The 26,374-nt window shown below is 41.6% G+C and overlaps 1 protein-coding gene across 1 annotated transcript in view; it reads left to right on the top strand.

Annotated features, from left to right (window-relative positions):
- The window catches only part of LOC123480257 (cell adhesion molecule DSCAM), a 452,836-nt gene that overhangs the window by 289,239 nt on the left and 137,223 nt on the right, over positions 1-26,374 (top strand). The window contains exon 4 of the mRNA XM_053917294.1: positions 20,382-20,528. Coding sequence (XP_053773269.1) covers positions 20,382-20,528 — 147 coding nt within the window. The remainder of the gene's footprint in view (positions 1-20,381; positions 20,529-26,374) is intronic.

Raw genomic sequence — 26,374 nt, 5'->3', positions numbered from 1 at the left:
CCCTAATGTCTCCTGAGACTCCCCAGTTAAACCCCCCAAGAATGAACGTGAACTTGTGTGCCTTTGGTCCTACAGTTCTTTGTTGAAAATCCTCCTCTTCCCTCACCTTGAATTTTCATCCATTTTCAAAAACTGAGCACAAAATCATTTCTCCCATCCTCTCCTCCTCCAGGGAAGGAATGGCATTGTCCTCCTCTGTCTTTCTCTTCTGCACAGATTTCTGTCCGAGGAAGGGGCTTGGGGGACTCCCTGTGCCCGCTGGGCTCAGGCTCAAGAAGGGAGATGCTCCCTTCCCAGATACCTCCATGGGCAGGGCTCCCAAAGCAGTGAGGATGCAGCCAGGTGCACCAGGGGCAGTGTAGGTCCAGGTAGCATTGGGAATATGGCATTGGGAGTCAGACGACCTGAGTTACGTAACCTTAGCCCTCAAGTGACATGACCTTGCTGAACCTCAGATTCCTCATTCAACTCATAGGGGTGTTGGGAGATTAAACGAGGTAATGTGCAAAATGCCCGGAACACGGTAATCAGTACAGGTCCCTGCTCTTCTCTGCACCCACCCGTGCAGAGGCAGTCTGCGTGAAGTCCACCGAACAGTCGCTGCTGCATTTGCACCCCAGGCAGATTGCCACCGTGTCAGACCACCCACAACCGTGCAGGAATCGATTCCTGAACTATTCTAGAAGCTCACCGATTGAATGTCTTTCTTTAAAAAAGTATAGGTTTGGCCCCAGAAACTTTCCTTAAGGGATCTAGTTAAAGAAATAATTAGGAACACAGATAAAGATCTATGTGGAGAGTTTTATTTTATTTTAATTATAGTAGTGAAATATTAGAAGTACCCAAGAGTAGAGAGGTTAATTAAGTTATTGTATATCCACCCAGTGGATTATGACACAGTATTAAAATGATGTATTTACAACTTTTTCATGACAGGAAGTCATTCATGATTTAGCAACATTTGTACAATATCCACTGAGTACACACATAATAAAAAGATCAAGTAAAATAAATGCAAAACTGTCTAAGTAACAATATAATCTCCATTATCTGAATATACATACATATATGCAGAAAAAAGTATAGAAGGAATTACACATAAGCGTTAACAGTGGCCAGCGATTCTGCCTTGCCAATGGAACTAGGAGGGGTTTATATTGTATTCTTATCATTTCTTTATTTTTCAGAGTTTTTGCAATGTGCCTGTATTTGTAATAAAAATATAATGTAAAAAATGTGTAAAAATGAAAATATGGATTCTATATATGTTGAATTTTAAATATATGCTAATCAATATAAATTGAATAACAAGCTAGATTTTACTTTGTATTTTCTCCTCCAAAAAATTAAGCTCCCAAAAGGTATAAATGTCTTTTCATGTTTAAATCCCAACTCACTTCTTGGAAATTCATTCATCTTTCACTTTTCTTGCAACTGGTATTTACTGAATGTCATTCTGTGCCGATGCCATGTACATGGCCCTGAGAAATTCTCAGGCATATCTGGGGAGGCTATATACCAGATTCCGTGGGTGTGGCTTTTAGAAGTGAACGAGATTTGAAAAACCAGTTCATTCGCTAGCTTGTATTTCTCTGAACTTGAACTCTATCTAGATAGGAAGGCCTTCTAAACCTTTCATCCAAGAAGGCTTTCATTATCTCAGTCTGAAGTCAGCATGAGAGAACCACACAGGGCGTATTAATGCGCACACAGTGGGCACGGCACGTGGTCTTGACATAAAGGAGGCTCAGTGGGAGCCATCTCTAACCAACGCGCTCACGTTCAGTTATGTGCATATTTATCATCTCATGGCTCTTCCCAATGCTGGTTTTGATGGTAGACTCTATTACCTTTTGAATCTTATATTTTGAAAATGTTTTTCGTTATTAAACATTGACCTGGCTCACCTGAGACTGGTACATCCCAACAACCGACGTTTCTGGCAATGCCCATCGTTGGCAGTGCCCATCGTTGATGAAACACTTCACGTGTTTCAGAGTCCTGCCGAGTCCTAACCATTGCTTCTGGGTTGTATCCGCTACAATGTTGCGGCTGGGTCCTTCGGTGAAGCGTCTCTTCAGCTGCATCTGGTAGACCGTGGTGGGGCCCAGGGAGGAAGCTCGGGTTTGCAGTGACCCACACATAACACATGCTCCACCCTGGAATTGCGGTGTGATAAAAACGCGTGTTCTATCCTCATTTGTGGCGCTGAGGGATACTTAATGTAAATTCATGTGATTATGATTTTCTCAGTTTTATTGGGATAATTTCTTAGCAAATAGTTGCTAGTTCTGTACAGGAATATTATTTTCTAATCCACTCTTGTTCTATAACTGTTTTAAAGTGCTTTATTGTAGAAAGGCCATGGCCTATAGACAAACCTCTGATCTGGTCACTTACGGGTTGTGTGACAGGTGTTTGCATGTAGTTATCAAATGTTCTTCCAAGTATTTATTAAATGTTATTTCTCCTTAACCCACAGTGGGATAATATTTTTAGAATCTCAATAAATGTATATAACTATTTATCACTTGCAGACATTTTAAAAATAGCATTAACATAATTACAAGTTCAGGAAACACAGAGGAAGAAATACTCAGGAATTCCTTTTCTTTAGTCAGCGTTCCGGGGTGAGATTTGAGAAGTGTAGTGAATGTTTGGTGAGGATGTGTAGACAGACTGGCCATGGAGAGAATGAGGGGAATAAGAAAGAGAAGCCAAGAAGTGAAGACTCATCCTCAGGTGGTTAACACGTGTTGGTTCCCACAGCCCAAATTCTTTTCTCCTCCACACACCTGCTACCCTCTTAGAGGGGAAGATTGAGGGGTTGGTCAAAACTCCTCTCATCTGAGAGGAACCAGGGGCACATGCCAACCCCTAGTGTATGTGAATTGTAGTCACGTGCTCTAGTCAGATGACATTGTGGTGTCAACAATTCTTCCAACTTTTGTAATAAGGAACTTCCCGTAAAAGCAATGGAATGACATGCGTCTGTAAACATTGTTTACATGCATCGGTAAACAATGTTCTGTAAACACTGGGGCGCCGACCCCCACCAGCTCATGAGGTGCACGCAGTCTGGAGTGTCCTGTCATTGACGTCGTGTCCACCCTCACACCTGCCTGGAGAACAACTGCAGGGACGCAAATACTGGAGAGAGGAACGAATCCCAGTACGAGCCAACAAAATTAAAAGTGTTTTCCCCCAAAGCCAGAAAAATTAAAATACTTTGCAGTTGTCCTTTTGAATCACTTGCAGGCACTTTATTTCACTTGATTGGACTGAGAGCGTTCTTTCATGTTTTCACCGATCTGTAATTTGTGTTAAGAACGGTGGCATTCTTATCTCAAAGGTGAGGTTAGCACATTTTCTAAAATTCCCTCAGGACTTCTGTGTTGCGGGGCTAACACGCCTATAGACGACTTCATGTAGAATTGGCTCCTGAGTTCAAGCTCATCTGGATGATTCAATAAGGCTCTGTGCTCATTGTCATCGCCACGGTCATCCGGGGGAAGAGCCCCCACCTGTGTGTGTGCACACTGTGTGAGTAGCAGTGGCAGTGGCAGTGGCTGTAGAGGGGACCGCTGCTCCACGGAGTGTGTTCACAGTGATTGCATGCCACCAAACTCATCACGTATGGAACATTCTGTATCTTAAAATCTCTTTCTGTGATAAAGCGATTCTCTTAGGAGAAACTCTTTCCACCTTCCTCCCTTGCAGGGAGCTATAGCAGAGTTTGCTCGCTGTTATTTCAACCTTGTTCTGTGTGATACGGGCAGGGCATGTGCTACTTGGAGATGCTGTTATAGGTTAAATTGTGCCCCCCCCAAATGATATGTTGAAGGCCTCACCCCCCGACATAGCTCAGAATGAGACTTTATTTGGCAATAGATCACCGCAGGTATAATTAGTTACGATGAGGTCCTACTGGAGTAGGGAGGGGCCTTAATCCAATGACTGGTGTCCTTAGAACAAGAAGGACATCTGGACACAGATGCAGAGAGAACGTGGGCAGGTGGAGACAGAGGTAGAAGTTGGAAGTATGTGGCCATAAACCAAGGAATGGACAGAACTATCAGAAGCTGGAATAAATGAGAAAGGACCCATTTCCAGAGGTTCGAGGGGGAGTTTGACTCAGTCGACAACTTGATTTCACACTTCTGGCTTCCAGAAATGTGAGAGAAGACATTTCCATAGTTTAAGCCATCCAGTTTGTGGCACTTTGTTATGGCAGCCCTAGGAAGCTAACACAGATGCCGAAAGATGAAGCCAAAGGCGAAACACAAAACAAGCAGCGTGAGCAGTCAGCTCATCAAAGACCTTCCCTCGTCTGCCACGGATTATTCAGATCTACTTTGTGTATCTGTCAGTCTGAAAATGGAGATTGGCATCTCTTGAAAGGCTACTAGATCCTTCTAATTGTTGCTGTCTCACAGATGACTGATGGACTCCACATTCTACACTTCTGTGAGGTAGAGGAAAAAAGAACAAAAACTGTGAGCTTTTGGCTGAATTTTGAGATTAGGCTCCCACACCTGCTAAGAAGGTCAGACTAGGAACCTGGGCGAAAGGAGTAAAAGGGTAGTCACTTAGGCAAAATGAAACTGAGACACCACCCATCTCTTCTTCCCATGTGGGCATATGGCGGGGTCCCTCTCCAAGAGGACTTCATGGGGACGGGAGGTAGAGTCACATGATGAACAGGTAGCAGTTGGGATTTATTCTCAATGACATGTAATACGATCCCCAAGATAATGAATACCCGGATTTCCGGCTCCAGCCACACCATCTCTGAGGATACATTTGCTCTTATTTACTCTCCTTGGCTATGCACGTGGTCTCTCACTTCACATTCTAGCAAAAAAGGTGCCTATTGACGGGGAAAGAGTGCAGGCAAAAAAAAAAAAAAGCTGGCCAATGTACATGAATAAGATTTTGGGGGGAGAGCCTCTCCATCCAGTGATTATATCAGATGATATTTTCTTTTGAGTACAGGAATTAGGCGTATGCTTATAGCTCATTTCCCTAATCTAAGTTGTTGAGTCCAGACATCCGTTGCCCTTCAGCTATGGTTTTGCTGACAGCATCATGGTCAGCTGGATCACATGGTTAAAATGATGTGGAAAATTGAACAAGGAATGTTGTTAAGGTACCCGGAAAGCATTAATCCTAAGAGATCTATGACGGCGATTCAGCATTGATTTTGTGTAGTCCTTTGTGCTATTTGTTATACACAGCGTATCTTTAGAAGAGGCCAGAGAAACAGAGTGCGCATGAGTTAGGTGTCTTCTTTATAACACTAGCTTTTTCCTTAATATCCTCATTTATGCTATTTTTCTTCATGAAATGCGGGTTATTTAAAAGAGATTCTCTAATTAAAATTTAATATCGAGAAATGAAAGGAATATGGCTCGGTGCTGGACGTTTATAATGACTTTATTACTTCTCGCTCAAATGACAAGTTGAAGTTTTCTCAGCGTGACGTGAGGGGAATTTATCAGGAAATATCACAATGAGTAAAGTGGATGTCGGAGAAAACCCTTTTGCCTCTCTCTCAGGAAGAGAGCAAATTATCTTAAAACACAAGGAATTTTTATTCATCCTTTATAAAGGAATGTGCTACTTTTATTAAACACATGTTGAATTAGATTGAAGGGAAGAGCAAATTTACCATCTTGTAATTCATGGATTTCCGAACGGTTCAGGATGGTTACACTCTACACTATATTACTGTGAGAACTGCTTATATGAGCCAACATAAAACGAACATGTTCTACATGGATTTGTAAACAACTGCATGGGAAAATGAGGGAAGAAAATCTAGGAAATATTTTTGAAAAGCAAAATTCACTTACTCTAGACTGTGAATTTATACAATCCTACCCCGGTATGTCACTTGCATTGGAACGCAGTCTAATAGATTTTAGTAAGAATGGACACATTTCTCGCACTTAAAGTTGACAATGCTTATGATTTTACAAATATCTTCAAAGAACGCAGCCTGACTTGTTAGCGGAGGGCTGGGGGGTGGTGTTCAAATGACCCGTATTCCCATAGTTTTGCTATGAAGATTCAATAAAGTAATGAGTGTAAAACTCCTTTGTCAACCACAAGGCACACGGTCTGGTCTCTCAGGTACTAAGCAGGTGCCTACCAGGTGGAGACGAGGGTGGAATGGGATTTGTGGGTCAGGATCACAAAGGTGCTGAAGAGACTGCTCCCTTCAGGTACAGATAGAATGACCTTGACCTACGTCGTGGTGAATACCCGGCCTGCTTTGACACCCCTCCCACCGGAAAGGGTGTTGTACAGTGTCCTGTGTACGTCATATTTTACACCTACCACACTAGGCATTATCATTGCCATCATTTTACGCGCTCGTTATTGGTTTAGAGTTACTCGTTCAGGCCTGTCTCTTTGTCTGTCTTTCCTTTCTGGATCCCATCCTGTCCTCCGGTGCACCTACCTTTCCCAAAGCCCATCCTTTCCTTCCGGGGCAGAGTCTGTAATTCGCAAACGTATTTCTTACCAATTCTGGGAAAATTTCAGATTGTTTTCTCCAGATACTGCTTGCCTGCCATTTTTTTCTACTTTCTCTTTCTGGAACTGTAATTATCCATATCGATCTCCATCCCTCTTCCAAGTGTTCATTTCTCTTTCATATCTGTTTTTCCTTTTCTCTTTAGGCAATATTCTGGGTAATTTATTTAGATTTATTTCACTGTGTGCACACCAATCTTCCCAACTATGTCTAATATAAATATTTATATGGAGTTGTATTTTTTAACTTCTAGACAGTTTATTTCATTGTTTATCTAACTTACCTGTTTTTTGAAATAACGTTTTTTCTTTCTCTTACTCTTGATTCAATTTTATATTTCTGCAAACATTCCAAAAATGTTTATCGAGTAATCAGTGTGCAGTGATTCCACTTTCCAAGGTCTCTGTTATTTCTTCTGACTCTGTGGCAAACTGATCTCTGATGCGCTCAGTGGTTTGGGGTCGGGAGCCCAGGGTTGGAAGGAGGAGTTGGGTTTAACCTGCAAACATTCGTGGTGGCTCAGGCCTCTGGTGAAGACTTGCCTTTGCTTCTGTCAGGTGTTCTTGGACGCTGGGTTACTATGTGTTAATTTCTTATCCTGATCCTGGAGATCACGTGAGTCCAAACCCCAAACCTGAGCAAGGCTAGTGCTGTGGTGAGATGTGTTTCCTACCCAAAGCTGAGGCAGGGACAGGCAAGGATATCTGCTAAAAGTTCTTTCAGTCCTCATTCTGCAGAAGCTTCCTCAACTTGCAGAGGACTGACGCCACCTCTTCTATGTCCCCTGAAGACAAAACGCCCCACCGCACCCTATTGCATCCACGCCATCTTGTCCTACAGGGTTCCTTCCCTCTTCACTGAAAGATCCCTAAGGATTTTCCTTCCCTGAGAACTCTGCTGTTCACTTAAATGGATGTTTATTATATTTGTCCAGCATTCTAAGTTTCTAATACCAGGAAGCATTTCATAGTAATTACTTTTTATATCATCAGAAATCTGAGTTGCTCCAAATCACATTTGAGTTTTTGGCCATAATAAAGTATTTGGAAAAAATGGAAAACTAAGATTCCAAATAACAACATATTTTCATGATGGAAATGACCAAAAGTCAATCCAAGGAGGAATTTTATCTCAATATTTTAAAAGAAGTTTCAGTAGTTGGTTATATAACAAAAATACAATTTTAAAATGTAAGAATACATGGAGAATTTAAAATAATAAGTGCTCACACTTTATATTGAATGGGCATTTGACCACTGAAAAATAGAATTTTGCTGGTCACCAGCTTCTAGCAGAGCCAAGGAGGAGTAAACATAGGAATTGGTTATAGAGAAATAAAACAGAAATCATCTACCGTGAATGAGGAAGTATTAAGGGCCGCAGAATGCACAGGAACCCAACATGTCACTTCTGAGAGCATTTTCCACAGTGTGTTTCCTACACTGCGTAAGTGTTCAGCCCCGTCCCCCCTCACCCAGTCCAGGCCATGCCTCCCAGCCTTCAGCAGACAAATAGGGGTACCCAGTGCTCTCCACGAGTGACAGGGCGGGGCCAGCCGCTGAAATGCGGCACAGAGCACTCAGTCCTGCTCAGGCAGGTCTCAAAAACAGCCTTGTACCTTCTACAGGCACCTTCAGCTTCAAGCCTCGGATTCTGATAATCTGCAAAGAGACTTAGGATCCTGTGTTGAGTTTTCCTCTTAATTTTTCCAAGGAGGTTAGAAAACCCACTGACAATTACTTTGCAACAAAAAAATAAGTATGTTTTATTCTGGTGTTTATTCCCCTTTAAAGGCTTTATTTCATTTGCATTTGCCTGGGAGGTGGCCCACGGCAGAACGAAATAAAGCAGCGTGTCAAGGTCTGCAGGCTACCACGGTAATTAGTGAGCGTGACCTTGCCTTCCAGTGCTGGGCATCAGCGTTTGTGCAGGGCACTTCCAGGGTGGTGGGTCCACCCTGAGCCTGCTGTTACCATGGACACCCTGGGTAGGGTGCTTCCAGGCAGAGGCTGAGATTGCCGGCAATACCCCAGCAGCCCAAAGGTCCCCTGTCCTGGCTGTGAATCATTTTACACTTAGGATCATTGCTTTACCTGGAATGACTCAACCTCTTCTTTCTGACAAAGGTTTATCATTGTTTTAAAAGGCTATAATGCTTTTGAAGGAAAGACAAAGAGTTATTCAGGCTGCAGTTGGGGACAAACAGGCATTGAAAAGCCTGCACACACACACACTCTCACCCTGTGTCCCGAGGTCTGGTGAGCACCGCCCACCTGGGCCTCAACAGCGACCCACGGTGCCCCAAGCAGATTTTTCCGAGGTCACGTGGCGTTGCAGAGGACCCAGGAAAACTGGAAACACAGCCCCTCCCTACCCAATAATTACATATCCCGGTGTTTGTCAGTGAGAGTCTCACTTGTGTGCCAAGGAAATCTTGTCTAAGTTTGTCTGATGAGACTTGTTTTTTTGAAATAGTGGAATATTGACATCAATCTTAAAGTGGAATGTATTTATTCGTGACTGATACTTAATGAGCCACTAGCATGTGTGTGTCTTGTACTGTTCTAGGTGCTGGGGCTACAGAAATGAACAAAACGAAAAAGAAAAGTGTCCGTGCCTTGGTTGAGCTCCATTGCGGTGGGTTCGATGTGTTACACAGCATAACAGTGTATAATGCACTAGGTGTCTCGGTGTCAACTTGGAGGGAGCCTAAGGAAATGTGAATTTGTGTAGAAAAAGCAAGTTTTCCCACAATCAATAGTAAGATGTTCATGTACATTTAAATAAAGGAAAAAATATATAGCATATGATGTATAGTTCCTAGATGCATGCATGTGGGTAACAGAATAAAACCCGTCACCCAAGGATACAGCCGCTTCCTTCCTGATGAGAGGGGCTTTTGTAGGAGGAACAGGTAGGGGAGGGGAGGGAGCGAGGGGATAGAATTAACCTCTTTCTGTACAGTTCTCTTTCTTTCATGAAAATAAGTGTTAACAGTGATCGATTCTGAGTGATGGGTACACAGATGAGCTTTTTATGTCTGTGTGGGTGGTTTGTAATTAAATAAAAAAGGGGAAGAGGGGGAGGGGCAGAGGAAGGAGGAGAGGGCAAGGGGGGACCAGATGGAAGAACACAGATCACCAAGGGGCCGGAACATCCCCTAAAGGAGTGGTCCATTACAAGCCTGAGCGACCCCTTGTGGTGAAACTGAGCCTGTCTCCCCAGAGTCCCCACCTTGGCCTCCCGCTGCCCAGCTGCCTTTCAAATCGTCCCACTCAGCTCTCAGCCACATTCCTAGTAACCACTGCGATTTGACCGCTCCCCCTCTTGAGTTTACCTCTTGCCTCACAATCTGAAAATCATCCACCACTGTCCTGTCTCGGACCCCTTGACCTCCCAGAACCCCTTTTTACTGCCCATGACTTCTGTGGTCTAACACACAGGGATCCTCCATCAAGGTCACCCCCGGGTCACCCCTTTTGCTCCTGGCCTGGCCTCCTGTGAGCCCAGATTTCCCTACAGCAACATTGGGAGGTCTTGCATGCAGGCAACCTGCCAACCTCTTGCTACGTTGTCCTGCTGAGTGGTTTCATCCTTCCTTCCTCTCCCTGTCTTCAAGGAACAACGTGTAACTCACCTCTTCTTCTCTGACCACACCCTGGCCTCACTCCCGCAGCCAGGCCAGTTCTATGCCAGTCAAGTCCGTTTTTTAAATGTACCTTTTTCCAGTTCCTCGAACCGCCTCAGGATTTCTGCTTTCTCTTCTCTGTTGTTCTTACCCTACTGTTTCAAGCATCCTCTGCACCTCATCTGAAATGCCCCCTCCACAGAAACTGTTACACTCATGACCCCTGTCTAAATAGCTCCTTTTACCTAGTTCAACCTCCATGCCTTAATTCTCTTAAGAGCATATATCATAGTTAGTGATTATTTTCTTTGTCTACTTTCTGCATTTACCTTAGTCCCTGACTAACATGTTGGGCCTTACAGGTCAGGGACATGGCTGTCTGGTTCATCGTATAAATAAATAAATATAATTTAGGTTTTATAAAGTTCTTTGGCTCTTGTATAAAGTCCTCAAAATAATTTATTTAAATACGTAATTTTCTCTTTCCTAAGGATTTGCTCTTTTAAATAACTAGAAATCTAACTAGAGGGAAGATTAATGGCAGACTCCAATATCTGCTCAAGAGCGAAGATCTGATCATTAACAGCCTAAACAGGGTAATTAGGTGTACAGTCAGAATGCAGCGTGCAGGCTTAAATTAGCAGTGTGTAATTGAGCCTCATTTAACTGCAGGAGAATTTCGCTGAGAGAATTTTATTTACATAAGAGACACGTCTAAGTGTGATTGCTTTGAGAGAATTTAAACATATATATGCCAAAGTACTCCCCACCGATCAGCCCCCAGCCCAGGGTTGCTGGCTGACTCCTCTCGCTCCAGGTACAGAGGTCGTGTACTCTTTCCGGCCAAGTGACCTCTTCCAGGCAGCTCAAGGTCCAAGCTGAGGCTTCATGATCTTTGGATACTTTGATGATACGTGATAAATATAACAGGCCCCAACGATAGTGTGCCTTACTATGCAGAGCTAATTTGGGGGGAAATTCAAAATACCTATGTCAACAAGATCCAAACAAGTATTTAATGCAGCACTCTATGGGGAGGGGGGGTTGGGGGTAGAAAGAGCAGGTAAGTAAGGCAGACGGGGATCACTTTGTCCTCGGAGAGGCTGCTGTCCTTGGGGGAAGGCAGGGCCAGCACACATAGCCAACTAGACCGAATGCAGTTGGGTATGAAGTGTGTTAGCCGGGCAGTTCAGGAAGATCAGAGGAACCGATCCATGATGCTTTGGATTTTGGGGTTAGGTGTTTGGAGGGGAAGGATGACAAAGACCAAGGTAAATACTGGAAGCCCTCCCTTCCATTTTTAAGCATGCACAGATGCGATCAGATTGAAAACCAAGCAAAACAAAAGGCCATTTTGACACATCTACTCCCAACATAAATATTTTCCTAGATTCCCCACCTGCCCCCTGCCGTGCTGCCTGCTGCGTCCATATGCTCACCACCCACCGACGCATTCTTCAGAGTAAATCTCAGCTGCACGAGTAGTTCACTAATAGAGCTTCTTTTAAAGACATCCAAACCCATGAGCCTGTGAAATAGACAGACTTCTCCCTTCCCTTCCCCTGATCTACTCATGACCTCAGAGGTGACTACAGTCAGCATCTGGGTGGATGTCTGCTGACGCCTTCCTCTCTGTTCCTGTCGCACACATTTATGAGCATATACACACATCCATTGCCTTTCACGCATAACACTGTATATGGTTCTGTAGTTACTTTATGCAATGTCTTAGAGATCTTTCCATGAAGTACGTATACATTTATTTACCTAACTGTCCTTTGCATGGCTGCCTGCTGTGGTCACACCCTAATGTTTTTATTTATATAAATCACCCTTTGACTGGCATTTAGGTTTGTTTACAATTTTTAATTTTTAAACGATGCTGCAGTGCATTTCCTGCACATGCATTGAGATGTGCATACGTATGAGTGTCTCCATAGGATCAAGTCTTTGAAGGGGACAAGTTGGGTTGAAATGCATTCATTTCTTACGTGTGGAATATGCTGGCAGATTGCCCAGCAGAAAACAAATGGCTTCTTGAATTTACACTTACCCATAGATGCTCTCAACCCCACACCCTTGCCAAGACTATCTGTTACTAGATACGTATTTTTTTAAAAAATTATTTATTGGTTTTAGAGAGAGAGAGGAAGGGAGGGATTCGTCAGTTTGTTGTCCCACTTAGGCACTCACTGCTTGCCTCTGGTATGTGCCCTGACTGGGGACGGACCCTGCAACCTTGGCACTTCAGGATGATGCTCTAACCAACTGAGCTACCTGGCCAGGGCTTAAATACATATTTTAATTATTTTCTAATCTCCTGGATGAAACTAGCATCTTGTTTAATCTGCATTGACTTGGCAAAGTCTAAATAAATTCTGTTCAGAAATCAAGTAGCATGTAATTAATTTCATTTGTGGCAAATTGACATCTTTGCAATATTGATGTGTCTAATCCTGGAATTTTACGTGCCTCTCCATCCATTCAGGTCTTCTATTTGTCTTTGGGCAATGATACATAGTGTTCTTTGAGTTCACTTTATGTATTACAAGTTGTTTGGGTAGGTATTTAATATATTTATTGATCTAGCAAGTGGGATATTATACCATCATTAATTATTGCAGATTACAGGTATCCTAGAGTATCTCTCACTGGCAAGCATTTACATGGACATTCTCATTTAATGTCTCAGTTTCCCCAAGAAGGCAATGTTGTCCCATTGTACAGAAGAGGAAACTGAGGCTCTTCTTTTTACTCTATGTTATGATGATAGGAAGGCGGAGAGCTGAGAGATCTGCACCAGCTTGTTTGGAAGTTCTCTCTTCCTCCACTTGGATAATTTCACACCTCCCTGCTCTCTGTCCAGTCTGTCCCGCTATGTATTTTGCTGGCCCTCTTCCCTCTCTGCTCTCCCTGGGGGTTCCTGGGCATCAGTTCCCATAAAGGGTTCCTGACATGCCAAGTCCCCAAAACTCTGCCTCCAGCTTGACTTTTACCCCCTCCTGCAGGTGACCCAGCCTATGCAGGGCGGAAGTCCTGTCTTTCCTAAAACAGGGACACAGAGCCTGGTCCCACTTCTCTGCTCCATCCATGCTCTGTCAGTCCCGTGGGGCCCTCGGACCCAGCGCTGGGGCGGGGGGCTCTTCCCCCCAACCAAGTCTGTTGCTCCCTTAGTTTCAGTATGTTTCCCTGTGTATCACTTCCGTCCCACCCCACTGTTCCACCCTTGGCCTGGCCTTGCTGTCTCACACTCCAGCCTGACCCAGGACCTGGGAACTCAGTGGGTGAGGTCCCAGCCACGACCCCAGGGCAACGTGCCTGCCGGACTACTGCTAGTGGTGTGAACACAGGCACATCACTTACCCTCTCTTCTTACTTTTCTCTTGTGTAAAAATGGGAGTAATGACAGTACCTGGCTCGTGGGGACGCCGTGAGAATGAAATGGGCCCCAGCACACGACGGTTAGAGCCGTGGTGGCTCGTGTTAAGCATGCAATACCTGTTGGCACTGACTAGGATTCATATTAATGCCCAGATGTCTCCATGTCCAAATTTCTGCTTTTTACAAGGAAAACCATCACATTGGATTGCCTTAGGGGTTCACCCTGCTTCAGCAAGACCTCGTCTTAACTAGTTACATCTGCAGCGACCACATTTACAAATAAGGTCACAGTCTGATGTACCGAGGGTTAGTATTCAACTTACGGATGTTGAAGGGAACCAATTCAACCTGTAACTCCAGGGTAGACATCTTATCTTAAGGACCTACTTCCCTCTCTCTCTCTCGGACACGGCTTTGGATGTCATTTTCTTTCAGCAGTCATTTCTATCAGCCACTCAAGAAATACGTAGTTTCTTCAGGCCTGCGTCTAATTGTGGCTTGACACCCACTCATCACATCACAGAATCTCAGAACCACACTGAGTTATTGATACATTTCATTCCAATCCACATCTGAATTAAGAGAAATTGGCCACTTGAAAGTTACCATAGATTATATATTTTTTCTATTTTCACTTTTATTTTCGTTAATGCTAATTTAACTTTCAAACTAAAAAGTGTAAGATAACCATTCCGAAACTCATTTCCAGTGTTATATCCTTAGAACTTAGATTTGAACCTTGTGTTCCTCTAAGTTTTCAGAAATCGTTATGAAAACTGCGTAGGAGAAAGCTCAGCTTCGTTTCACAGTATGGCTGTGAAGGTGGCAGGCACAGCTGAAAAAGGATTTATGGTGTTCTTCTACCATTTGGCACCTTATTAGAAGAACCATTTGTTCTTTTAATTGCTATTAACTCAATGCACATTGCAATAGCAAATAAAAACCCTAAGATATATTTTTGATTAAGTGAAAAATCAAATATACTTTTAATAATCTTCCTGAAAATATCATTGTCTCTATTGAAGATCAAATAGCTTGGCTGCGCAGGAAAAGGACAGAGAATATAATGGGAGAATAAGTAACCAAAGTAACCAAAATCTTTAAATATGCTCATTTTCATATAAGAATATATTATAGTCACTCCAAGAGAGGAAATTACTCTCTTTATGTATGATACATGAGACGTTTCATGTTGAAACCTAAAAAGAGGTATTTTAGTTACTTTCTTTTTACCCACCCTTAAAAAGAGACCTTCTGTATGTCAGCAACGATAGACTATTTCATTCACCCATCTCTTTAACAAGTACCTTCGGAGAGCCTAAGCAAGCACTTTTTCTGTGTGATGGAGAGGAAAGGTTGAACAAACCAAATCAAGTTCCTGGTGTTTTAGTTTCAGGAGAGTACTGCGAAGCCAGTCTCCAACACACACAGGATAACTTCACATCGATGAGTCAAATCAAATGCCCTGAGCATGCCCATGAATGTGGTCAATGTGGGCAGACATCGCTGGACAGTTGGCTTAGGCACTGAGGCCAGAATGATGGGAGGGAGCCAGTCAGGTAGACACCTGGGTTCAGGGCCCTCCAGGTAAAGTGATTAAAGGGACAGTGTGGCGGGGTGTGGTGGAGGAGGGACAGAGTGAAGGAATGGCTCGCAGAGATGTGGTCAAAGCCTGAATCACATAGTCCACCATTCGGTGTAGCATCACTGTTTCAACATTGAAAGTTCTAAATGATTCACTGTGGGTTTTTTTTTAAAGATTTTATTTAGTTACTTTTAGAGAGAGGGAAAGGGATGAAGAAAGAGAGGGAGAGAAACATCGAATGTGTTTCTCCTCTCCAACACCCTGTACTGGGGATCTGGCCCCCAACCCAGGCATGTGCCTTGACTGGGAATCAAACCAGCAACCCTTTGCTTCACAGGCTGGCACTCAATCCACTGAGCCACACCAGCCGGGGTTGATTCGCTGTGTTAAAAGCCCGTGGGTGCTGAGTGGAAAATGGGCTGAGAGAAGCAGGAGAGGAGACAGGGTGCAAAGAGGCTGGACCCTTAGCCCTGGACGGTGCACTGGAGAGAGAGGCGAGCAGATGATCAGGGCATATTTTAGGAGAAGACACAGTCACACCTTCTGTTCTATGAGCTATGAGGGATGAGAAATGATTTAATTTGGAAAACTTCAGATTATGTATCTGATGTTCAGATACTGACAAATATGCCAGGGAATGTTCTTTTTTTATTATTAAATTTATTGGATTGATATTCGTTGATAAGATTACATAGGTTTTAAGTATATGTATTTCCCAAAACAATATACCGATTCAATGAAATCACCATCAAAATCCCAAGGACATTTAAAAAAAATAGAACAAAAGATCATCAGATTTATGTGAAACCACAGAAGACCCTGAATGGACAAAAGCATCCTGAGGAAAAAAGAATGAAGCCAGAGACCCTGCACTCCCTGACTTCAAACCACACTACAAAGTGACGGTACTCCGCTACCGACAGAAAAGCAGGCACTCAGACCAGTGGAACGGAATTGAGAGCCCATAAACCCACATGCATTTAGGTAAATAATTTTCAACACAGGAATCAAAAACATAACATGAGAAAGAAAGCCTCTTTAATAAATGGTGCAGGGAAAATTGGAAAGCCACATGCAAAAGAGTGAAACTAAGCTGTAGTTTGTCCCCATGTACAAACATTAATTCAAAATGGATCACAGACCCAAATATAAGCTATGAAACAATAAATTACATGGAAGAAAATGCAGATACTAAACTTACAAACCTTGCTCTTAAAGAAGATGTTATAAATTCGACCACAAAGGCGAGGGGAGTAAAGGCAGAAATAAATGAATGGGACTCTATCAAACTAGAAAGCTTCTGCGCAGCAAAAGAAACCACCAAGAAAACAGAAAGGCAAGCCTCCCAATGGTAGGAAATACTGGCAAACAACAGCTCTGATAAGGGGTTAATATCCAAAATACATAAAGGAGTCACACAACTCAACACCGGGTAATATTCTCATGCAAATAATGGGGTAATGCTTACGGAGGAAGCCCCAGGTTTCTGTGAATGCCCCTTTCTACTCCAGAAAGGGTCTGAAAATGATGTCTACAAGGCCCCTCTCCCCACAACCCCTCATGGCATAAAGATTCTGTCTGAACCTCAGAAGCTGCTGCTCCCTGCACTCTCCCCTACTCAGTCCCACCCCAGCCAGAGGAATGTAGCTGTAGACTTTTACCTCGAGTATGCCTCCAACATTCCTGACTGTGTAAATGTCCCATTTTCTTTGGTAGTTTTATGTCTCTAGGTAGAAATACCCCAGAAGTCCCTGTGCTGAGCTTAGCCAGGCTGGCTGAACTGCCTGGTGCTAAGCTGGGGGTTAATTTCAGTGGCTCTAACATACAAACTCGGGCCAACTAACGTTGGAGAACCACTTCAGCATTTACTCTTAGTTCATGTAAAGTTCTAACAGCATTGCTATGTCTGCTTTCTATCTCTTAGCATCCCCAATGCGTCACATTGTGAGTGTGTTGATAGGGATTTTAACAGCAGAGAGAAATAATGTCTGTTAGCTTGGGAGTGAAGGAGGGAGCAGGTGAACTGTGAAAGACAGAAGCAGGGACTTAAACTCCTGGGCACCACTTCATGCGTGCTGAGAAGCCACTCCTCTGATAAGTGAGCAGCATACTCAACAATCAATGTTCCCAGTGATGACCCTGAACCCCCAAATCCCTCACTGTTGTTCAGATGACTGACTGGCAATGTGTTTAATGTGACACAAAGCATGTACTATAATTTAGAAATGTTTCCACCTACAGTGATAATAGCTTTCCAAAGGAAATAAAGTTACCTATACAATTTTGGTTTGCACAGTTATACACGGCCAGACAGTTCTGAATAGTAAAGCAGTGTCTGCGAGAGAGAGAGAAACAGAGAGAGAGAGTGTGCATGTGCAGTTTATTAGTATCAATATTTTATATTTTAATATTTTCCTACTTTAATGGAAGCACCTTCTTCAATCCCATTTAAGAGACCATTTAATTCCAATGACACAAGAACCATTTGTGATGTAAAGCAGGAAGTGAGGTGCAGCAGCAAGGATTCCTCATCACCACGGAGCCAAGACATCTCCGCTGTGCTCCCGTTGTCCCCTGAGAGTTTCACGAATCTCGGGAATTCAGACTTTACCCGAGCACCCTGGGCCTTTGCAGCCCTCCCGTAACCGAGGTCTTCTATTGTTCATCCTAATTCTATGTTTTAAAGTGTCGATCGATTTTGAGATGTGTTTCAGTGAGCAATGAGGGGCTAGACAGACAGAGATAGTTCAAATTAAGTACAGTAATGCAGTCAATGTCTTCTCCCTTCATGCAACTATCTCAGAAAATGTTGGAGACAGACGAGGTTCACGTTTTTCTGAAACATGTCTCCAGAGAGTCTTATTTGCATGCTAAGTGCGTTTTTAAAAATGTTAGCTATTACAGAAGTAAAGTGAGTGATGGAATTAAATGTGCCTGGAGAACAGAGCTCTCGCAGGAAGCAGCGGGTTAATAAACACGTGCGTGCTGTGCCTGCGTCCTGGGCCTCCCCCAGCACGTCTGAGCGACGGTCCGCAGAGCACTCTCCACTCACCTTTGCCGTCGCTGACGGCTTGTCAATCCTAATGAAAATGCTCCTTATCAGAAAGGTGACAGAAATCACAAGCGTAATATTTGTGGTCCTTCTTTTCTGTCACTCTGTCCCTTAAAGGAGCTGGTTGTTCAAGCATTATACAAGTATGCAAAATATATTGAAAGGGAAAGTTTTTCAATTGCACACCATATATACTGGTGAGAAGTGCTGGCTGCGGGATGACATATGACAACTGGTAAAAGGTATTTTTAGTTTTTTTGTGGGGAGGATAAAGCGAAAATATCTACCATGTATAACATTAGCTTTTCCAGCTATTCTTACATTTAGTGTATTTTTAGCATATTTAAAAATAAGCAACTATGTGGAATTGTTTAAAAAGTGAATTTATTACTTAAAGATATTTAATACAATGTTTAATTTGCGTTCTTTTGAAAAGCGTATGGTAGATCAGTGTTTGTGTTATGATTTTTTCTTATCCAATTCCTTTTGCGTTGCTCTTATATAAGAAATCACGAGCCCTTGTTATTTTACTTGAGCAACTGATCTATGAAGAATGTGTGTTCCTTACAAGAGATAACCAAGGACTGTAGGGTTTGCGTTCACAGTGTGAATATCTGAGACCTGAAATCGACGAAGTCAAGATCCCTGGTAAATTCTAATTAAAGTAGACCCAAGGATGTTTCCAATGAACCTAAGGAAAACGATAAAAGAAGACAAATTATTGGCATGTTAGTCCTTTCCCAAAGAGACAAAATCACATTCTCTTTCAAGTAAAATTGCACCAGTTACAGAATTATTCCACAGAAAAGACTAACAGCGGCAGAACGTGGACTGAGGCACCCGCTGTGTAGGGGCGACCACTCACTTTGAAGCTTATTCTTTTGCCGTGTTTTGGTTTATCATCAAATTGTAATTGAACAGTAAATATTAGTTACATTTTCAAAAGAAAAAAATAGTTAGGAAAATAAAGGTTCATTTTTAAGGAGATGGCGCCATGCCTGTGAGCTCACACTTAAAGACCTGGCTCCTGATGGCTTTCAAGGGGTGGGATCTGTAGGGGGAAATCACTAATCACGGTGAATAAGAGAGTTAGAACCATCATTAGGCCCATGTTCAGTGCTGGGGTGCAGGGTGGTTGATGATTGCACCTGGTCAACCATGGAATCATTCTGTCTGGCTTCAGGTGGATTTTGCTTGTGGGATTGTTCTGCTTCCCCGCGTCCAGAGCTCAAACACAGCTGAAGCTGGATGTTATCTTCCTCTGTGGTCAACAGACCCCAGGCTTTGTCCCTAAGATTATTTGACAGAGACCAAACCTGACTGTCTCGAGGGCTTAATGATTAAGAGAGTGAGTGGATGTGCAAGGGAGAGGGAGCCAGCTGAGTCCGAGTGCTAGGCTGGAGGACGCCAGTTTGAATCAAAAGGAAAGAAGGAGAAAAGGTCAGATTAAAGAAAATGAGGCTCTGTGTGCGGAGAATAGCACAGGACACATATAAGAGAACACTGTGTCCCGTGCTGATAAGGAGTGTGGCTCAGTATGACAATAACAATAGTTATTGTCAATTATTTGAGTAGTGACTAAGAAGCAGCATGAAATCTATAGAATTTTATTAATCATTAACACCCCAAATTCAACCAATATTCTAAAAGAAGAAATAGCAAAGTACTCTAAAACACTGAATATAACAGGAATTGACCTTTGTCTGCAAATGCGGCAATAAGGGTTCGTCATCGTGATGGGAAGTCGGGTAGTCTTTTCTGAGAAGTTTGTAGCATATTTTATTGCTTTATTTTTGTGCATTCACTGATGTACTTGAAACTGAGGCCAAAGCTTATACTTCTATGAGGTAAAAATTTACAAAGGAAAGTTAGTACTTAATCTGTCACACGCTAAAAGTGATGATCACAGAAAATCTGCTAAATTAGTTATGTACCAATTATATGCCAGTCCTGTGGCTACAATATAAATGCATGAGCCAGACCTAAAAAAGCTTATAACATTACATTATCTAAGTATAGACTCATTATGTAACATACTAAAAACTCCTAATTTAGGCCATTGAAAATTTAAAATCGGACCCTTAAATTAGCACACATACCTATTAGTAGCCTTTCTGTGAGGTTTCCTCAAGTGCAAACAGTTATTCAGTGACTTTGTTTATGTGACCCGGTTGCTTTTGTTCCTCTATTTCAGGATCTAGATTTCTCATCACATCCACGGGAGCCTTGTATATTAAAGATGTACAGAACGAAGATGGATTGTATAACTACCGCTGCATCACGAGACACAGATACACGGGGGAGACCAGGCAGAGCAACAGCGCCCGACTCTTTGTATCAGGTGAGGGCCCACCCAGCCTGTGCTCACCCTTTCCGCTCTTCCTTTGTGGGAGCCCCACAATGGCGCAACTCACATTGTGAAATGCACGGCTCAAATGAAGCCTTCAGGTTTTCCCCCAAAATATTTTATCGGTTCCAAGTTGTTGGGTTTTTTTCACCAACACCTATACGATACAGTTCAAATCTAGATATTTCAAGTGAAGTCATTTCGCATTTTTGTGAAATTCCAAATTCCTTTGGCCCAATATGCTTTCTCTTTGGAAGACAACACCTCCTTGCCCTATGTGTTTGTGAGACCTGTCATCGATGCTGCCCACCGGCACCACGATGCCTCCCACCTGGCAGAGTGAGGGAGAAGAGCAGGGTCATATGGGGTACGCCTCTTGGTCCGCAGATAAAGCCTACAGTGTTGGGGAGGTTATCCATTTCTAAAGGTAAAGGGATGTTCATGCCTCCCAGGCCCTTCCAGGATTATTCTTCAGTGAAGGAAATCTGAGAGCAGTTGATTCTACTCTGATAAACATGCCAGTTTTGTGCTCTCTTTGGTGGGACTTATCCTTTCAGAAAGTATCAGTCTTTTGCATAATCTCCACAATCGGCTTGTTATTGGCCCATCTGTCAAGCAGATAAGCACGCGGTGATGTGTTAGTCCATTGTGGAGCAATCCAGACATGTGAAAAGTTCATCTCAGAATTAGAAAATCAAATGCCAAATATCTGAACTTGCCCTATAAAATGTAAAATTGCTCTGTGTGATGAATATCTTAATTTTGCTGGTAGTGATGCTTTGTGAGGGAGAAGTGATGGAAAGGTGTTCAATGTTGGGACGTAATTCAAACCATTGCCTCCTGGATACCTACTGATCATCCCTGATAATGGTCTATTCAGATTCCCCTTCCCCACACCCCTCAGAACAGCCATAGCCCACCTGTTTCTTAAGGTACAGCACAAAAAAAAAAATGGCAGAATTAAGTGATTTCTCCATTGAACTTGAAAGTATTTTTTCTACCTGTTTTTTCATGTCAATTGTTCCTTTCTCCCTTGTTATAATTATTATGTCTTCTTGCCTCTTTTAAGGAAAATTGTTAATGCCGAATGGTGAGAACAGAGTGAGTGCACATCACTTTTCTGAAATTCTAAGCTTTCAAAGCAAACATAAATGAATTTCATTTTAGATTAGATTTACATTTATTTTTTAAAAATGTACACGTGGTCATAGTAGAGACATATTAATAACAATATTCTTGATGATTTCAAACTTCTACTGAAATTAAAACAGAACAAATTGAACAATAAAAGGAAAAGTGCGTGGATGACATCTTCAACAAAACTGGGTGATGGAAGCCACCCAAAACTCTTGGGTGGGTGTGGACAAATTACTGACAGCAATAGGACCACGGGTGACAGCAGCCACGTTGCAGAAGCCGTAGGTGGTGGAAAGACCTTTTGGAACTACTATATATTCACGGAACTGCAAAATAAACAACAATGCTCATCTCCAAAAGCAGAAGACGACCTTTCAAGTGGAAACCTGGGAAAATGTGTCTAAGAATAGTCACAACCTGTAGACAGACCTGCATGAACTCTGAGTTGAAGATGAGTGCAAAGGCTGTACTTGGCAGTGGTCACACAGTTCAGAGCTGGGCTAAGTCCTCAAAGATACTGGAGGTAGTCATAAAACACCCCTTTTCGAAGAACAGGTACTCACCCTGAGGTGAACAGAAATCACGTTAGCTGGAGAGAATGCTAGTGGTAACAGAGAGAGAAGGCTCGGGCAGCCCAGAGGCTCTAGGGGAATCCCATCGTATATAATGTTATAAAAGAAAAATATAGCATGAAAAGGTGAGAGCACTGCCTGAGAGGGCCAGTAACACAGTGATGCAGGAAACACGCGACTAAAGGTGGCAACCCTCCCAAGGCAGGTACAGCTCTGAGAAATGCGCTAAATTTTGAGTTTTTTCATGGTAATATCAAGGCGAAAAGCCAGAAATGCTTTTTATCCTCTCTTGCAAGGAGCTTCTCCTAATTAACAAAGAACCCTATCTCATTTTTAAATGGAACAAAAGGAAAAAAGATTTAACCTCCCACAACTTTATTACAAGAGGAAAGATGAAAATGAATCAAATAATGTTTTGACAATTAGAAGTAATTTTAAAGATTGTCTACAAATCACATGAAAACTATAATTTAGTTTTTGAAAATGATTTAATGCTTTGAAACAGCAGCATAATTCAGAAATAAAGTTCACAAATAAAATGGCTAAAAACATGAACCTGTGAAACAATGAAATGGTATAATTTAAGAAAAATATAGAAAATATAGTTATAAAATTAAAATTAAATTAGGAATACATGAGAGAATACACACAATGGAAAGCATAAAGTGAGAATAAAGACCAGTAAGTAAACATGTGCAGAAAATCAAACAACTGGAGGTAAAAAGGGTTGGTGGAAAAACGTATAGACGACAGGCAAAGATGGTAAAACACATGCATAGTTAGAGTCCTTTAAGAAGAAAACCAAACAATAAGTCCAATATGTACTTAAAGCAATAATTCAAGAACAATTCCTATAATCGAAGAGTACGTATTACTACATATTGAGGTGATACACTGATGCCTGAGAAAATGAACCCAGAATGGTCACCATGCAACATATTCTAATAAAACCTATGAACTGTAAATATTGATACTAAATAATTTATGATGGCCATTCTGACCAGTGTGAAGTGGTGTCTCATTGTGGTTTTAATTTGCATCTCTCTGATGGCTAGTGATGCTGAGCATCTTTTCATATGTCTCTGGGCCCTCTGTATGTCTTCCTTGGAGAAGTGTCTGTTCAAGTCCTTTGCCCATTTTTTAATTGGGTTGTTTGTCTTCCTGGAGTGGAGTCATGTGAGTTCTTTATATATTTTGGAGATCAGACCCTTGTCCAAGGTATCATTTCAAATATATTTTCCCATACGGTTGGTTCCCTTTTCATTGTGCTGATGTTTTCTTTAGCTGTGCAGAAGCTTTTTAGTTTGATGAGGTCCCATTTGTATATTCTCTCCTTTATGACCCTTGCTCTAGGGGACTTATCAGGGAAAATATTGCTGCGTGGAATATCTGAGATTTTCCTGCCCATGTTCTCATCTAGGACTTTTATGGTGTCACAACTTATATTTAAGTCTTTTATCTGCCTCAAATTTTTTGTATGGTGTAAGTTGGTGATGGAATCAACAAACAGCAAGTGCTGGCGAGGATGTGGAGAAAATCCCTAGTGCACTGTTGGTGGGAATGCAGACTGGTGCAGCCCCTGTGGAAAACAGTGTGGAATTTCCTCAAAAAACTAAAAATGGAACTGCCTTTCCACCCGACAATTCCACTGCTAGGATTATATCCTAAGAATTCTGAAACACGAATCCAAAAGAACATATGCACCCCAATGTTCATAGCAGCACAGTTTACAATAGCCAAATGCTGGAAGCAATCTAAGTGCCCACCAGTAAATGAGTGGATCAAAAAACTACGGTACATTTATACAATAGAATACTATGCAGCAGAGAGAAAGAGGGAGCTCCTACCCTTCACGACAGCTTGGATGGATCTGGAGAGCATTATGCTAAGTGAAATAAGCCAGGCAGTGAAAGACAAATACCATATGATCGCACCTATAAGTGGAAACTAATCAATAAAGCAAACAAGCAAGCAAAATATAACCAGAAATTGAAGTAAAGAACAAACTGACAGTAACCAGAGGGGAGAGGGGAGAGAGATAATGGGGGAATATAGGGGAGGGTCCATCAAGGAACATGTATAAAGGAACATGGAGGGGTTAGATTTGAGAGTGGAGGCAGGGATGGATGGGGCAGGGGGGCCATGGTGGGGTGAAAATGGAGACAACTGTACTTGAACAACAATAAAAAAATACATTAAAAGACTAAATCATTTGAGCATCCAGGGAATAAGTTTAAGTTACTTCTAAGGGGAAAATGTAAAGATCTTAATAAAATAGAAAACAGATTAAAAAACAGTAAAAGAAATAATAAGCAAGTCTTCTTCTTTAAAATATCAATAAAACAAAGTAGGCAAATTTCAAAAAAAGCAAAAAAGGTGGTGATTTCTATACTAGGGCTAGGTTATTTGGACTAGTCATTTTTCTCTCAGGGCAACTATAAAGGCTGTTTGTGAAAAAAAATCTTGAGTTGTTAGAAGCTAATGTGAACAATACAGGGTAAAAATCCAGAAGAAAACAGTGGTGGGAAGTTAGTCTGCTGCTGAGGGCTGCTTTTCCACAGGGGGCAATTCCAGGGAGACAGAGGAAAGCCTGAGATGGTGAAATACTCTTTTGAAAGCTTAGTAGGGTCACGTGGGTAAAAATTGTAGCCTAGGTGCTAGGTCAAAGTAGAGAGTGATAAACACCCCATGCTTGGGGTTGAAATGTCGAAGGACTATAAAAATATGAGAAAAAAAAAACACAGAAATATGGCTGCCCCCCCAGGACTAAAGCTCATCTTCGTATCATCTGGGAATTAGGATCAGTCAAGGTGACCTTGGATTACTAGTGCCGTAGTGATAGCCCTTGTGCATTGCTAACTTTGGTGATTTTTGCCCTCTCACCTCCCCCTACCCTTCTTGATCAGTCTCTCTGAGCATTTTAAAATTAATACACCCTCCCCCCTACAGGATAATTATCATATTAATAATACTTGCCACTCCCAATGATGGAGTGGCAGAAGAATGCCTTATGCACAAAGTTACTAATTGAAGAATTTCTTGGATTAGCAAAACCTTAGAAACAACTTTAGTATCTGTCGGTAGGGGATAATTACATAAATTATGGTGCAGACACTTAATGGAGCCAGATACAGATGCAAAAAAGAATGAGGATGATCTCTCTCACCAAAGTGGAGTGATCTCCGGAATACATTGTTAAGTGAAAAAAGAAAAGTGAGAACAGTATATAAATTATACTGTCTTTTATGTAAGGAAGATAGAGGAATATATGTACGCATCTACTTATAATTGTGAAAAGCAATATTGGAAAGATGAATTAAAAACTAATAAAACAGTCTGCCTCTAGGGGAAATAGTAGAGGAGACATGGATGTAAATAAGACATATTTGAATATATCTTATTACATAGTTTCAACTTGAAAATCATGTATATGTTGGGGGTCGGGTGAGTAGGGGGGAAAATGGAGTCAACTGTACTTGAGCAACAATAAAAAATGTAAAAAATAAATAAAATAAAAAAGAAAGAAAGAAATATCAACTCACACCACTCAGAATGACAATTATCAAAAAGTCAACAAATAAGAATCAATGGGATAGTCACACTGTAAGGAATAAAATTGTTTAATCACTAGGTTGTACACTTGAAACTAATATAACCAACATAAGATTGTATACTGACTATACTTAAATAAAAAATAAGTAACAATAATAAAATAGAAAAAATTACGTTTGATATTTTGAAATATTAAATTAAAAGTTTAATGTTAAAAATGGAGAATACTCTGAAACAAATGAATCTAAATGCATAACAAGTTGTTAAGATAACCAAACACAGAAAATAATTATTTAAAGTAACTTTAAGATATAATATTTACCATATACCTATGACAAATGTATTTTAAAGCAAATACAGCTGAAAATAAACTCTTAAAATTCATTTGCTTGCCTTATTTTTAAAAATATCAGAATTATTTTTTGAAAAAATATTTATTTATAAAAATATTGTTATTTTTGAAAACTATATATTTCTAGTGAGAGGTAAATGACAAAGGGGAGAAATAATTATAGTTTTGTTATTTTTATTTGAAACCAAGACTTTTAGTATAAGAAGAAAGCTTAAAATCAAAAATTT

The sequence above is a fragment of the Desmodus rotundus genome, chromosome 2, assembly GCF_022682495.2.
Source record: "Desmodus rotundus isolate HL8 chromosome 2, HLdesRot8A.1, whole genome shotgun sequence".
Lineage (NCBI taxonomy): Eukaryota > Metazoa > Chordata > Mammalia > Chiroptera > Phyllostomidae > Desmodus > Desmodus rotundus.
The sequence above is the reverse complement of the archived record's forward strand: the minus strand, read 5'-3'. Positions and strand labels throughout refer to the sequence as shown.